Source organism: Psammomys obesus, unplaced genomic scaffold, assembly GCF_907164565.1.
Source record: "Psammomys obesus unplaced genomic scaffold, mPsaObe1.curated_primary_1811, whole genome shotgun sequence".
Classification (NCBI taxonomy): domain Eukaryota; kingdom Metazoa; phylum Chordata; class Mammalia; order Rodentia; family Muridae; genus Psammomys; species Psammomys obesus.
In genome coordinates, this window is record NW_026596125.1 from 6,809,285 (window position 1) to 6,824,765 (window position 15,481).

General features: G+C 47.7%; 2 protein-coding genes and 1 non-coding gene across 3 annotated transcripts in view; 1 reads left to right on the forward strand and 2 right to left on the reverse strand.

Moving 5' to 3' along the window:
• The window catches only part of Nt5c2 (5'-nucleotidase, cytosolic II), a 116,588-nt gene extending 111,895 nt beyond the window's left edge, over nt 1-4,693 (reverse strand). The window contains exon 1 of the mRNA XM_055630102.1: nt 4,633-4,693. Coding sequence (XP_055486077.1) covers nt 4,633-4,691 — 59 coding nt within the window. The 5' untranslated portion in view covers nt 4,692-4,693. The remainder of the gene's footprint in view (nt 1-4,632) is intronic.
• Nucleotides 4,690-14,812, forward strand: Ina (internexin neuronal intermediate filament protein alpha). The gene is made up of 3 exons (XM_055630105.1): nt 4,690-5,754; nt 11,018-11,142; nt 12,868-14,812. The coding sequence occupies exons 1-3, from the start codon at nt 4,690-4,692 to the stop codon at nt 13,184-13,186; spliced, it is 1,509 nt and encodes a 502-aa protein (XP_055486080.1). The 3' UTR covers nt 13,187-14,812.
• Nucleotides 12,058-12,164, reverse strand: LOC129665241 (U6 spliceosomal RNA). Its single transcript, XR_008718358.1, has one exon. It is a non-coding gene; the product is annotated as a U6 spliceosomal RNA (small nuclear RNA).
• Nucleotides 14,813-15,481: the final 669 nt, after the last annotated feature.

Here is a 15,481-nt window from a genome sequence, read left to right on the forward strand (position 1 = left end):
TCACAAGGGGAAAGGTGATATTGGCTTCTGAAAGTTGTCCTCTTACTTCCACAAATGTGCCATGGCATGCATACCAACACACATATACACATACACACCCTGAATAAATAAAAATTTTCAAAAGAAAATACCATAATAAGCCAGATGGGAGGCTGAGGTAGGAGGAATACTGAGAGCTCAAGGCCAGCCTGGGCTGCACAGCAACACACTATCTCGAAGAGTAAGTGTGGGTGGGGAAAATGCCATGATGAAACCCATTACTTGCACATTAAATTTAAAGAAGCTGGGAGTGTGACTGAGTGAGTGCTCAGCATGCATGAGGCCCTGGGCTCCCCAGCCCGACATTAATTGGGGATGGTGGTGCACACCGATAACGCCAGCACTTGCGAGGAGGCAGGAGGATCAGAAACTCAAGGTCATTTCTGAACACTATATGATACATTTGAAGCCAGCCTGGTCTACAAGAGACTCTGTCTCAAATTAATTTCATAAAGTAAAGTTTCAGGTGGGTATCGGCAATACACGCCTCTAATCCCAGCATTCGGGAGGCAGAGGCAGGTGGATCTTTGTGAGTTCAAGGCCAGTCTGGTCTACAGAGAAAGTTCCAGGACAGCCAGAGCTACACAGAGAAACCCTGTTTCAAAAAACAAACAAAACAAAAAAGGTAGAGTTTCATCTAAGACTCTTGATGTACCATGAAAAACTTGGTTGATGAGTCAACCATTCATGGCTACCAGTTACACTGAAAGTATAACACTTTTTACTTCCTGTACAAGAATAATAAAAAGCTTTGTAGATAAAATATTGCCATTAAAACATATATTTCACACAAAAGTGTATTTCAGCTGGGTTTGGTGGCACATGCCTTTAATCCCAGCACTTGGAAGGCAGAGGCAGGTGGATCTGTATGAATTCTAGGACAGCCAAGGAAGACTAGATTTGTAAAATAAAAGTTATTGCAAGCGCTGAGGCATGGGAGAGATTCCAGAAGTGAGAAGCACATAACTGAGGAGCAGAGGTAGTATGAAGGTCAAGAGCAAATCATGGGGAGGGTGACCCCAGAGGGAGATCATTTATTTATTTATTTATTTATTTATTTATTTATTTATCTATCTATCTATCTATCTATCTATCTATCTATCTATCTATCTATTTATTTATTTAAGGATGTTTGAGACAAAGTTTTGCTGCATAGGCCAGGCTGGCCTTGAACCTGCCATCTAACCCAGACTCCCCTTGAACTCAGAATCCTCCAGCCTTAGTCTCCTATGTTTGGGATCATAGGTAAACACCCTCACACTCGGCTTATTTACATTCTTCAAGAAGGATCTCATTGTGTCACAGGCTAGCTCTGCCTCCTCTGCCTTCACCTCCAGAATACCTGAGACCTGAAGTCTGTGCTACACCCTGTGTGAGTTCACTCTCAACAGTGACCAGCAGGTACTCATGAGGCACCGGATACCAAAAGGCCACTGAACAGAAACAGAGTTAGAACTCATCATCACAGGTCAGGCCTCTGGTTACAGCCTCCCCTAGCCCCACCTGTCATGCACCTGCTCCCGTGCCTGGCACACAGTGAACATTCAGTGACTGTTTGCTGACTGAACTGAAGTTGGTACTTCTGTGTTATTAAATAGCCACACTGCAGGCCTTGAGACAGACACTTGGTACACATAATCTCAACTAAACCACACAGCACCCTCTTGAGAAGTGAAGTCTGAGGCGCTGATATTAAGTTTTTAGGCCATTCTAAATATCAGCCAGATCTGAAGATGACTCACACAGACAGTTTCATAGATGAATACACCAAAGTTCAGTAAAATGTTCAAGGTCGCATGGCTAGGAAGAACCATGACATAAATTTAGATCTCTCAGCACAACTCTACGAAGGGTCTAGCCGACTCGGGAAGACCTACTGCGTGAAAAACAGAGCTCCAGGGGAAGAACGGAAGTTTGAAAACTGAAGCCAAGGAGAGCAGTAAGCCTGCCAAATGCCACAGAGACTGTGGAAGGAATATGGGCGACTGATCCAGCCTCCAAGGGCCTGAGTGCTGACAGGAGGAGGAAGACGGTCCTGGCACAGCCAGGGCACTCCCTCAGGACAGCAGGACAGCTGGAAGGAGCTATGAAGGTGCAGCCAAGGTAACTCCTGTGTAGCACAAGCCTGTGTTAAAGTTATTAAAGCCAAATCCCTGGGCTAGTGGGATGGCCAGAAGGGAAGCAGAAGATGGAAGGGCAAAGTTTAGGGAAGCTGTTGATAAAGTGCAAAATGTAGCCCACCCTAAGGTTCTCAAGAGTGCTGCCGCCCGCTGGGCTTTACGCCTTTTGCTTCACTTTCTTCTGTTCTGTGTCCATCTGTGTGTTTGAGTGCATCTTTGTTGAAGGACGGAAAGGAAAAGAAAGGTGGAATTCCAACTGGAACACAGATGATGCTAGAGGTCCTGAAGCATGACTGAAGCGAGACTGGCGTGTGCGTGCAAAGGAAGCTCTGGCCGTGTTTCCGTTTCCTGCAGTTGTTCAAGCCAGGCTGGTGCCACAATCAGGACTGGCTGGGCTCTGTCCCTGGAGCAGCGTAGAAGTCTGTGCACAATGAAGTTCATAGCTTCCTGCAGCCTTCAAATCCTACTCATGCCCTTTGTTATGAATTTAAAGTGGTATCCCACCTGCAAGACAATGGTGATGATGATGCCAAAGAGATGGCTCTGTGGTCACGAGCACTGGCTGCCCTCCCAAAGGACCCAGGTTCGATTCCTGCACCTCCATGGTGACTCACCACTGTCTTGTAACTCCAAGTGCAGGGAGTCTGCCCTCTTCTGATCCTCAGGGCACCAGGAACGTAAGTGTTGCACATGCATATTCACACATACAAAAGAGAATGCGGGTGACGAGGAACTCCTCATCCAGAAGCAGAGCACGGCACAGCCGGCACAGCCGTGTGCAGCAAGTCAACCTTCCGCCACCAGAGGAGGTAAGAGCTGTCACTTCCCTCTTATGCGGTCAAAAAGGGAGGGTCACAATTCAGAGCCATCACCTCTGACCAAGTCCACTGGTTCTTCCAATTATAAACCTCATCACTCGTTATCGGCTAAAATTCTCTGAAGCCCACTTGGCCCTATTCTGACTAAGAGGAGTTACATGTTGAGGAAAGAATGTATGCCTCTACTTACTGGCGGTCCTGGGCAAACATGCTGTTCCTAGCCTCAATGTCTCATCCATAAGACAGGAATGACAGCCATCTTGAAAAACGGCCAGAGAAGGAAACCACACTCAAGTGCGGGCACAATGAGTGACAGGCAGTAATTCTTCACCAGGGTCAGTGCTTCTCCAGCATCCACTTCCCTTCCCACAGTCTTTTAGACCCCAAAGACCACAGAATTGCTTTTAGCTCAGGTCTTCCATGAATGATAAGGAAACAGGACAGCTGTGGCACAAAGCCAGGGGATATGCTTCAAAGTCTCATAGAATTCTTTCAGGGTCCCACTCTTTGTCCTCACTGTATGGTGAGGACGGCCAGCTCTGTAAGCGCTGCTCCTCTGCCTCACTGCTGGAATTGAATCTTTGGTCCATGGATTAATCTCCACAGAAAATGGTTCTCCAGTCTAATTCAGAATGGAATCTCAAATGCACACAGGGCCAGACAGATGGAATAATGGGTTAAGACGGATGACCCTGGAAGTGATGGGAATTGTGGGGAAGAACTCACTTAAGCAACGGCCACCTCACTTCCACCCACTGTACTCTTATTTTCAAGAGAATCAGTGGCTGAGCGTTAAAAAGTCAAAATCAATCAATCAATCCAGTTTCTTTTCAAATGAAACCTTCTGGCCAAAAACCTCATTTTTGAAACGTTTTAAAATCTACTGTGTTTTGGTGATGGTGGATTTTTGTTTGTCTAAACCAAAGCCTGTAGCTTCATTTCTACCAGACTGTGGTCCTGGCACAGGACCTCAGTGGAGGCCTGGGAACGAAGCCGGCTAATTAATTCCAGTGCTTTGTCCTTTTCCAAGACTGGCCTCTTTCCTTCCCTGTAATCCTCGGAATCTCAGGCTCTCGTTCTTCACCGATCCAGAGCATCTCAAGCCCTCTGTGAATCCTCCCATCTCCCCGGACGCTTTCTGAAGTGGACCCAGTTTCCCCCCCGAAGAGAACTAGGAGTCTCCTAGGGCAGGAGAAAACGGGGGAGGGTGGACTCCCGCTCTCTCTGAGAAACAGGGCCTCACCCTTGAGAACTCCGGGATGCGGATGAGACTAGAGGACATCTTTGAAAAAACAACAACAAAAAAAAAAAAAAACCAAAACCTACTCTCCATATAGAAGGAAGGGCAGGCTCTGAAGCCGCCAAAGAGCTGAGTGCTCTTGGCTGGGAAGCCATGGCTGCTCGGGCATTCCCTCTTCTCGGGTCATTCCCAAGGCAGATTCTTGGGGCGCAGGAGCTGCGGGCAGGGAGGGGCTCGTACCGACAGCCCAGGTCGGTGGCGCGCAGCTGCGGTGGCACTGCGCTTCCCCGCCCCCGCAGGCCCCCCTTCCTCTCCCCGCTCCATCTGGACATGAAGCTCCGCCCCCAGCGCGTCGCCCCAGCCCCGCGCCTTAAAAGCCCCGCACGCCGCCCCGCCGCACCCAGGCTTGCCGCACCTTCGTGTCCTCGCCACGTCCCGCCGCAGCCGCGCGCCCAGCCCCGACCCCGGCACCATGAGCTTCGGATCCGAGCACTACTTGTGCTCCGCCTCCTCCTACCGCAAGGTGTTCGGGGACGGCTCGCGCCTGTCCGCGCGCCTCTCCGGGGCCGGGGGCTCGGGCAGCTTCCGCTCGCAGTCGCTGTCCCGCAGCAATGTGGCCTCCACGGCCGCCTGCTCGTCGGCCTCGTCTCTCGGCCTGGGTCTGGCCTACCGCCGGCTACCCGCCTCCGACGGGCTGGACCTGAGCCAGGCGGCGGCGCGCACCAACGAGTACAAGATCATCCGCACCAACGAGAAGGAGCAGCTGCAGGGCCTCAACGACCGCTTCGCGGTGTTCATCGAGAAGGTGCACCAGCTGGAGACGCAGAACCGCGCGCTCGAGGCCGAGCTGGCCGCGCTGCGGCAGCGCCACGCCGAGCCGTCGCGCGTCGGCGAGCTCTTCCAGCGCGAGCTGCGCGAGCTGCGCGCGCAGCTGGAGGAGGCGAGCTCGGCGCGCGCGCAGGCCCTGCTGGAGCGCGACGGGCTGGCCGAGGAGGTGCAGCGGCTGCGGGCGCGCTGCGAGGAGGAGAGCCGCGGGCGCGAGGGCGCCGAGCGCGCCCTGAAGGCGCAGCAGCGCGACGTGGACGGCGCCACGCTGGCCCGCCTGGATCTGGAGAAGAAGGTGGAGTCGCTGCTGGACGAGCTGGCCTTCGTGCGCCAGGTGCACGACGAGGAGGTGGCCGAGCTCCTGGCCACGCTGCAGGCGTCTTCGCAGGCCGCCGCCGAGGTGGACGTGGCTGTGGCTAAGCCGGACCTGAGCTCAGCGCTGAGGGAGATCCGCGCCCAGTATGAGTCCCTGGCCGCCAAGAACCTGCAGTCAGCCGAGGAGTGGTACAAGTCCAAGTTTGCCAACCTGAACGAGCAGGCGGCGCGCAGCACCGAAGCCATCCGAGCCAGCCGAGAGGAGATCCACGAGTACCGGCGCCAGCTCCAGGCGCGTACCATTGAGATAGAGGGCCTGCGCGGGGCCAATGAGTCCCTGGAGAGGCAGATCTTGGAACTGGAGGAGCGGCACAGCGCTGAGGTGGCCGGCTACCAGGTAAGGGTGCCCTGTCCTTTTCCGCACATAGCTGCACTCCCTGTAATCTGGGGCCCCGGGAAGCCAGGGGAGGGAAAGCGGGGAGAGAGGAGTGTTGACTGGAGGTGTTAGCAAACAAACAAACAAATCACGAAGTCTCACGCATACGGCCTCAAATGTGAACTGCATGTGCCTGGAAGCTCTTCAACCCCTTCATGTCTCTGCACTCCATTTTGGGAGATGGGGGAGTTTTAGGCAACGAACCCAAGTCTTCATCCATGTGCTGGACATGCTGTGTCACCGAGGTACAAACTCCACTAACAAGGGAGTCTTTAATCTTTTTTAAACATCTGACTGTGACTTCCTGTCACCAAGAGTGCAAACACACTAGCAGAACAGTCCCAAAGTGAGCCCAAAGAAGACAGGTCACAGCCTCTGTGAGGTCTGGTTCTTAAGTATCTGCTTTGTTTAATTGGCTTTGATAGGCTTTTTCTGAGCCTTGGGAACTGGGCTCATTTTCTTGAATTTTGCTCTACAAAGGAGTGGGATCTGGCATAATTCAGCTAATCACAACTGTCTTGCTCCACCCTTGCTATCCCCCCCGCCCGCCAAGAAACTCCAAGCGACACAGGCACACAAACGCCCTGCGTTCCCACTGTATCCACTGACAGTTCTAAGCAAGCTTTGAGCTAGTTCAGTTTGAGAACGGTCGGGGCGCTGTCCGCGGTGCTGATCCCGTGTTCCTGCCACGGCAGAAATGTCTCCAAGCTGTCCCAGTTAGAAACTCCAGGCCTCAAGGCAATTAACTGCTTCGCTTTTTTTTTTTTTTTTTTAATTCTATAACACAATCAGTCTTGGCTACCTGAAGTTAAAGTTCATGTTGTAGATAGCATCAATTTTCGCCTTCATGGATGGCTTTGCACATAACAAAAACCTTTTAAATGTTCCCCACAGCTGTGAGGTGCCACTTGAAAATTCCCATTACCTTAATATTTGTTTCAACTTACATGCACGTGGCAAATTACAGAGATGGTTTCTTTGTTATAGGAGACATTTTTTTTGGTCTTTCCCTGCCCTGTAATCTGTATGAAGATAATGATTAACGATTGGCTCTTCCCAACAAAGCCACTGTGTCCTCAGTTTCACTACACTGAACATTCTGGGCTTGTGACTACAAAGGGTACAGGGACAGAAGACAGGATGAATGAAAAATTTAGAAAAAAAAAACAAAAAACAAAAAAAAATTACATGGTTTAAGTACATGGAGCAATAAAAACTCTTGACTAGAATGTCAGTAATTCAGAAACTTCAAATAATTTATTCTACCTAGGATTGAATTTTACATTTGATGAAATTAATGTGTTCAGAGAACATTAAGAAAAAAATAGAACTGAGAAATGGCATAATATTTCAGAAGTACCATTTTAATCAGAAGCTAAAGAACTATTGATGTGCAGGCATTTACTGTCCATTATGAATGGCTCCCTTTCATAATGGGAAAAGGCCTGTTTGAAATGTCTGTTTCATGAGTCTGATACTACAGTCTTATTCAAATAAATGTTTCTGGTTTGCTACAAAATCTGTAAGTCAAACTTTTGAATATGTGTCCAAGGCCCTGGATGATCTGAATTAATCACACAGGATTCGTATTTCTTCTCTTCTTGAAGCCTCAAATGTTGACTTAGGTAGTCTCCTTGAGGACAAGTCCAGTACTTCCACAAAAAGGATAACTTACCCCCAGACTGCCAGCTGGACTGGGCTTTGCCACGCCCTCTTTTGCTTGCCTAATGCCTAACAGTGTCAGACTCTGTGCTGCTCTGGCTTATTTTCTCTAAAATACAGGCTTTCCGTGGTAGAAAATAGTAGGGTCGTCTAGACCTCGCCTGCAGGAGACAAAGGGCAAGAGACACTGCCGACTCTGCAGCTCTGCTGCACTGTCCCCATCAGCTTTAACCTGGGGCCTCCGTGGACCTATGAGGGGAGGAGACAGCCAGACAACACAAAGCTGTTTCATACCCCTGGGGACCCACTGCTGGGGTGGGGCTCACAGTTAGACCTGCAAACACTAAGGCTCCTATTGTTTCCCAATGATCTCAATGCTGGTTAAGGTGGAAAGTCATTGTCTTCTTGCCCTTTTACCCAGCTTCCTTTTTCACTGCAGTGGTAATGGGAGATGTTCTTTCTTTCTGGTTCAGAGACTCATAGTGGGCACATTTTTCCTTTACAAGCATCCAGTCCCTTTCTCAAAGACAAGAGAAAGTGCCCATTAAAGTCATTTTCCCTGCCCCAGAGAGCTGACAGCCTATTTGGAGACAGGACGCTTGATATACTTTGAAAAGGAAAAAGAGTGATTCAAGGTAACGCAGTATGCGAACAATAGGAAGAAACTAGGTGTTGTCTTACAGACCAAAGACGACTGCTTCAAGTGGGGAAACAGGGCTTTCCTTTCATTCCTGACAGAGGATGCTCTGGTCCCTGCATAGCTGGGGCCGTACCATTAGAGTCCTTGTCATTACTAAACCTGGGCAGAGACGGGCTCTGGGAGACTGGCTTTCAGAGCTGTGCTGTGGATGTCCTTAGAAAGCCAAAGCTTTCCTTGAAAGACCTTGCTGAGCAGTCAAGATCACTTCTGGTTAATGTTCTCCAGGGAGATAAGCCAAGTGTGCCCTCCTCTCCAATATGAGATTGGAGCCCAGCCTAATTAAGTAATAGGAAAGGTCTGGCCCTTGGGAGACCGGAAATGTGAGAGGCTACATATAAATCTATAGCTTGAGAGATCCATTTCTGAAATTAAGGTACAAAAGAGGAAAAAAAATCTCATTTTTCAAAGCTGTTCCATCTGGCCCCCGCCCCCACCCCTATTTCCCCACCCTTACCCTATTACTGTCACCTGGACTACTACAATAGCTTCTTTGCAGGAATGAATTTAAACCAGTGATCCAAACTCCATGACACACGGAGACCTAGGAGCAGCATTTTTAACAGAGAGATTCTTTTCCAGACCACTTTTGAAGGAATGGATTGAATATTTTCTAGATGGGGCCAGGATTGTGCTTTTTACTCTGTTTCGTGAGGCACAGTTTCCCTGTAGCCTGAGCTGGGGCTGAATTTGCAGTGCCCCTGCCTTGGCCCTGCAAGCCTGCTCTGTGTGCATGTCCCAGCACACCTGCTAGGAATGTGCCTTTCAAAGAAAGGGCTCCACCATTTGCTCTCAGACTGACTGTGGAGCATATTGGCCTAAAGCACATTTTCTAGGAAAGTATAAGGGTGATGGAAGGCAAGGATAAAGCAGAGATAGGCGTGAGAACAAGGACATGTGTCTTCTGCAAGTGACCATACATTAAAATCCTCTCTCCCTGTCTAACTGATTACGCATAACAGTAGTTCTTTTTGCCTGGCTGAGGTCTCCCCCTTCCTCCCCCGAAATCAGGAAATGGGCACATGGTTTTTCCTGTTCTCTACTGCCGATGCTAGTGCAGCCGTGCTTTGTCTTCTTTCCAACCATCCCTCTTGCAGTCCTTGGCCAGATGCTTAGCTGCTCCAGGAGAGACCCCAGCTGGAGCAGGGAGTGCCTTCTCTCTCCTGCTCTACAAGCTAAGGCAGCAGTAGCTGCATGGTTGGGGGAGGGGCAAACTGCAACGCTCTGCTCACATTTTCCGCTAGAGGCCATCTTTGGCAGGCCTTGTGAAGGGCAGCAAGATAGCCCAGGGTGGGGAGGAGTGTGCAAACAAAGGGACCAGAGCTTGGTGAGCATCCTCCGGTCAGCCAGTCAGTCAGCTCCTTCCAGAAGGAGCTGTCAACTCTGATCCATAAAGTAGCCACACGAAATGCATGACGTACAAGGGCAAGAAACTCCAACCCATCTAGAACTCAAAATCCTTTTTCCAAAAACAGCTGTGAAATAGAAGTGCTTTTTAATAAGCGGTCGAATTAACCTGCTGAGACAAAACATCTACCTCTAAACCACAGAATGGGAGCTGACTGCACTGATGCCCCTAGCCTAACCATTCGTAACATGATTCTAAAAAGAAACGGTTTTTTATTTGGGTTTCAAGCCTGTAGATGGGAGACCACTAGAGGCGTTGTCAGGAATGCCTAGCACCCATAGGGCTACCTTTCAGGACAAAGAAGAGTAATAAACTGTAACATGAAGATAAGCACTGCTCTTTGGATCCATTTAAGATAGAAATAAACAACCCCAGATATATCTGAAATATATATATCAGATGACAGGCATGACATTATAGGAAAATAACATCATTTCCATGACCCTTGATTGCTGGGAAAGATTGTATTATCTTTAATGTTCTAACAATAAGTGGCATTCTGCAGTTTAAAATGGCGTCATTAAAAATTATCGTTTTGAGGGATGTTTGAAAGAAGGCTCAGCGGTAAAGGCACTTGCTGCCAACCCTGACAACCTGAGTTGATACGCAAACCCCACCTGGTGGAAGGAAAGAATAGACTCCACACTCATCCCTAGAACCCACCTTTTGGAAGGACAGATCCAACTTCTTGCTTCCACATATCTCTGTAATATATATATGCCCACACACATAAGCAAGTAAATAAATAAATAAATGTGAAAAAATTAAAATTGGAGGCTGGAGAGATGGCTCGGCAGTTAAGAACATTGTCTATTCTTCCAGAGGTCCTGAGTTCAATTCCCAGCAACCACATGGGGCCTCACAACCATCTATAATGAGATCTGATACCGTCTTCTGGTGTGCAAGCATACATGCAAATAGAGTGTTCACTTGTATAAATTAAAAATTAAAAAAATAAAAATTCAAAATTGGCATTTTTTTAAATATGGTGCTTTAAGGAGTATGCAGCCTCTATCAAGTTTGATTACTAGCACCCATATGGCAGCTCACAGCCATCTGTAACCCCAGCCCCAAGGGATCAGACAGCCTCTTGTGGACTTGGAGAGTCCCTGAACTCATACATGCGCACAAACATACATACATACACACACACACATTAATATATTATTTTAAAAGCAAAGAAGGCAGTATCCACAAGGTCATGTGTCCCTTGGAAGTGCCCAGCCCTTACCATGCGTCTAAGTTTCCTGTGGATCTGTAAGGGAAAATGTAAATGCTGCGTCTCTTCCCCAGAGCAAACGAAACAGAATGGAGGCTGGACCCAGATTGCTATGCAGGGATTCCGCTGGCTCCTTACCTGGTTTGAATGTGAGGTCAGGGCTGAGATCCCTGCCTTGTGGAAATGTCAATGAATTTCTGCTGCTTTGGTCTAAGTATTTTGGATATGTACTTTCCAGGATAGCATTGGACAGCTGGAGAATGACCTAAGGAACACCAAGAGCGAGATGGCACGCCACCTTCGGGAATACCAGGACTTGCTCAATGTCAAAATGGCCCTTGACATTGAGATAGCGGCTTACAGGTACACCAGAGGGCATGTTTACCCCACAAAACGCCTCCTCTCTGGAGGTGACACTGCTACATAAGTGGTTCCGTGTGGTCTGTTCTGACCGGCAAGGCAGGATGAGAGGGTGCCACTCTCTAGTCCATCTGAGCTGACCCCTCAGTCCCTCTTTTGAATATATCCTCGCTTTGTCTTGCTAGTCCTGGAATATTCTACACACCTCTACTGGGCCCTTACAAGGTAACACAGGCTTCTAGAAGTCAAAACGAAAGCCTGTCAGACTCTGAAAATAGGGGTTGGGGCTGGAGGGATTGCTTAGTAGTTAAGAGCACAGACTACTCTGACGGAAGACCTGAGTTTGATTCCCAACACCCATGTCAGGTGGCTTACAACTGCCTATAACTTGCTCCAGGGGAATCTAATGCCTCTGGCCTCCTCAGGCATCGGCACTCACTTGCAAACCCACATCCAAACATACACAATTAAAAAGTATAAAAATGAATCTTTAAAAATACAAATGAAACATAAAGTGATCCAAGGGACAGTTGAAATGACACTTGCCTTTTACAAAGAAAAGTAACTCCAGGTGCAGCTTTTTGAATGACCGCTACATGTCAGAGCCAGGTCAAACACGGACCGTAACTCAAAGTCCCTGCTAGGAGGTGGGAGCTGGCCTAGTCTAGAGTCCGGTCTCACTACAACTGATGCAAACGTTAGTTGATATCCATGGGAGATCTCCCCTTTTCCAAGAGAAAGGGAGGAGGAGTGGATTGTTGGGGGGAAGGTGAAGAGGAGAAGGCTGACAGGGAAGAGGAGAAACTGCAGTTCAGATGTAAAGTCAATGAATAAACTTATAAAATTTTAATTAGTTAAGTAAATACAAGTGAAAAAAGTGACAGCCCCCAGATTCAACCTCAGGTCAGTGTGGACATTTTTAATATGGAACACTTCATGAATTTGGATGTCATCCTTACGCTGGGCCCATGCTAGTTTTCTCTGCATCGTTCCAATTTTAATATATGTGCTGCTGAAGCCAACACATGGTTTTTCTTCTTCCACTATGTATACCACCTACTTCAAAATAAGGTCCCCAGAGTATTTAATAGTATCTTGAGTCAGAACTTAAAGGCTAGCCTCAGCTACATACCAAGGCCAGCCTGACAAACAAGCAATAACAAAAACCCTATTAGAGTTACGATCAACAAGATTAGGTATGCACTCTGATCGGGTTAGTCTAGGCTGAGTGGCCACTAGTGGCTCAATGGCTTCTGTCACTGCTTGGCTCATTCCATTTGTACCTCCACACGTGGAAAAGGCACACATCTCTAGTGTGGTTTGGACCAGGCGAGTCATTTCTTGATCTTCTGTGGATTTCTCCATTCCTTACACCTTTACAGTTAAGGTGTTAATTAGGGAAATCACTTCTTTCCAGAGCTTTGGAGATTCTAATTGCCAAAAATGGGTGTCTAATATGACCAAGGGAGAGTTGTATGTTTTCCTACAGGAAATCAGTTTGTGAATGGGATAGGCTCCTTTGAGCATACTTTAAGCAGCACTGATATTGGGGAGAATTTCTACATGTACATGCTAATCCCAACCCCATGCAGTGTTGCCAGTCTCCGTGTCATGAAGAAATTGCAGTGTTCTTCAGGGTCTCTAAAATGAAAAAAGACTGAAGAGTTGAGTTCTTTAAACACAACTAGTAGCCTGGTTCCTAAGAGCTTCTCTCTGTTGAATTTACAGGAAACTGCTGGAAGGCGAAGAGACACGATTTAGCACCAGTGGGTTAAGCATTTCAGGGCTGAATCCACTTCCCAACCCCAGTTATTTGCTCCCTCCTAGAATGCTTAGTTCTACAACCTCCAAAGTCTCATCCACTGGGCTGTCACTGAAAAAGGAGGAAGAAGAGGAAGAGGAAGGGGCTTCTAAGGAATCCTCTAAGAAAACATCCAAGATAGGGGAAAGTTTTGAAGAAACTTTGGAGGAAACGGTAATATCTACCAAGAAAATCACTGAGAAGTCAACTATAGAAGAAAGCACCATTTCAAGCCAAAAAATGTAGTTCCATTGCTTAAAAAAGTTAATGCCTAAGAGGGAATGCACTTGGCTTATTCACAGCTTACTCCTGAACCACAGCACCTACCACCGCTATAGAATGTCTCCAAGGCTTCACTGTCATATTCAGTACCGAATCCTTGCTTTCCCCACTAGGAAAGCCGCCCCTAGATGGAGCAGTCAGAGGAGTTCTCTAAGAACGCAGCTTTCTCACCCGCAGCCCAGGCTTCATAGTGACAGGTGACTCAGGGACAAAGGAAGTTCCAGTGGAGGTGCTAAACCTGGTCATCATCCTCTGTGAGCTGAAGCTGAAACCTGTTTATCCACTATACCACACCAGTACCCAGCTATGGGATCTTACTGTAGATGCCTAAAACCATAAAGTCACTGCCGAGGACAAACTAGTGGTCCAGACACCATTACCCCATTCTGCTCTGATAGAGCTGAGTCACAAATGATAGGTGTTTCTCTCGTGGCACATTTCTTTCACCCTCCTCAATTTCATATTTCCTTTTCTTCCACCCAAGAGTAGGGGAAGGCTAAGTGTAGTGTTCCCTCTAAACTCACATAGAACATAATCCCTTTAGCTCTCTTTGCGCAGTGGGTAAAATTAGATGCATGTTGATCATTTCTGTGATTTGTGTAATAACTTATCCCTGCCCCTTTCATGTCCTTTCATATTTCTAGCTTAAAAAATTAATGATAATGGCAGTGATTGATTTTAAGGGTTTTACAAAAATATGAAAGGGATTTCTAGATTTTAGGCTTCCAGCTTGTCCAAATTCACTTAATTGGCGCGGGGGGGGGGGGGGGAACTACCTTAAATGGTGTAGCTTTTCACTTTAATGTTAGAAGCACAGTGATGGTGACGCTACGCTGTGGTTAAGCTGACCTTAGACTTAGTAGCGTAAGGAAAGGAGGTGAGCACCTCTCAGGAGGGAAAGACCAAGGTCTCCTCCGTGTCGGTTTCCGTGTAGTGGGATAGAATTAGCTTTTTCATACCCATGCCCTAGAATCTGCATAGCCCCTTCCCATGAGCCCAGGTCCTCAAGAGACCTTGCTTTGTAAGAGTGCTACATATAGGACATTTTTTCACCACACACAATGCTTCTGCCCAAAAGTGAAAAAAATCACAAGCACTTCTGGTCAGTCCACACCAAAACCACCAGCAAATAGTTTTTTAAAAAGGAAAAAAAAAAATCTCCCTCAGAGTCTTCCCCAACAGTGTGGTGTTGCTCCAGAAGATGGGTGTCCCCACCCTTGAGGAAAGGCAGATGCATTCAGGGTCCAGGAGGTGCATGGACACTCCTCCCTTGTCTCAAGGAGGCAGCTCTTCCTGCACCCACTGTGGCATCCACATGTCCTGTGTGCCCCGTGTGCCAAATTTGATGCAGGATTTGCCCTTTCTCTCATTCTAACCAGAGCTATAGAGCTGTCTATCCTGTCCCCACCACTTCATCACAAGTTCTGTGCTGATAAGGACATAATGCTTCTACTGAGCTCTCATTCTAGCACACGCTTCAATAGTTCAAGGAACGGGAGAGACACTTCCTGACCGATCCCCTCTTGACCCCCCCACACTTACTGTAAGACATTAGTAATAGAGAAAATTAAACGTCATTAATCCTACCAACATGGTTCGTGTTCTGTGGTTTCTATGAGTTCCCTGAGGAAAATGCCATTTGGTTTGACAGGTTGCCTGGCCCTGATTACTTCTTATCTCCTGTTTTTGATGAGTTGCCACCAATCACCTGAACCAAGAGTGAAAGGACATTACAGGTTGAGCACAGTGGTAAATGTCTATAATCCCTGCACTCTAGAGGCTGAGGTAGGAGAATTGTATATTTGATGTCAGCCTGGGCTATATACTGATTGCCTGACTCAAAAACAAGAAAAGGGGGCTGGGAGAAAGCTTAATTCATCAAAGAATTTGCTTGCAAACATGAGGACCAAAGTTTTATCCCAGAATCCCTGTATTAAAAAGAAAAAAAAGGAGAAGCTGGGTGTTGGTGGCATATGCCTTTAATATCAGCACTAATGGCAGAGGCAGGCACCTCTCTGAATCTGAACCCAGCCTGGTCTGTAAGGTGAGTTCCAGGACAGCCAGAGATACACAGATAAACCCTTTTTCGGGGGGGGGAGGGAGAAGCCCTAGATGACTGAAAAGCTAATAAATGGTACCAGGGTATTGCAGCCATTTTTTTTAATTGCCTAAGTAAAAATTGTGCTAAGTAGTGTACACTTGTACCCCAGGACTTGGGGGGAGGGGAATCTGGTGGATCCCTGAGGCCCACTAACCAGC

Excerpts from the sequence above, each read along its gene's own strand:
- Ina (XM_055630105.1), top strand. The coding sequence starts at position 4,690 with ATGAGCTTCGGATCCGAGCACTACTTGTGCTCCGCCTCCTCCTACCGC. Across the intron at positions 5,755-11,017 it reads CTGAGGTGGCCGGCTACCAG|GATAGCATTGGACAGCTGGA; the intron begins GTAAGGGTGCCC and ends TGTACTTTCCAG. Across the intron at positions 11,143-12,867 it reads ATTGAGATAGCGGCTTACAG|GAAACTGCTGGAAGGCGAAG; the intron begins GTACACCAGAGG and ends TTGAATTTACAG.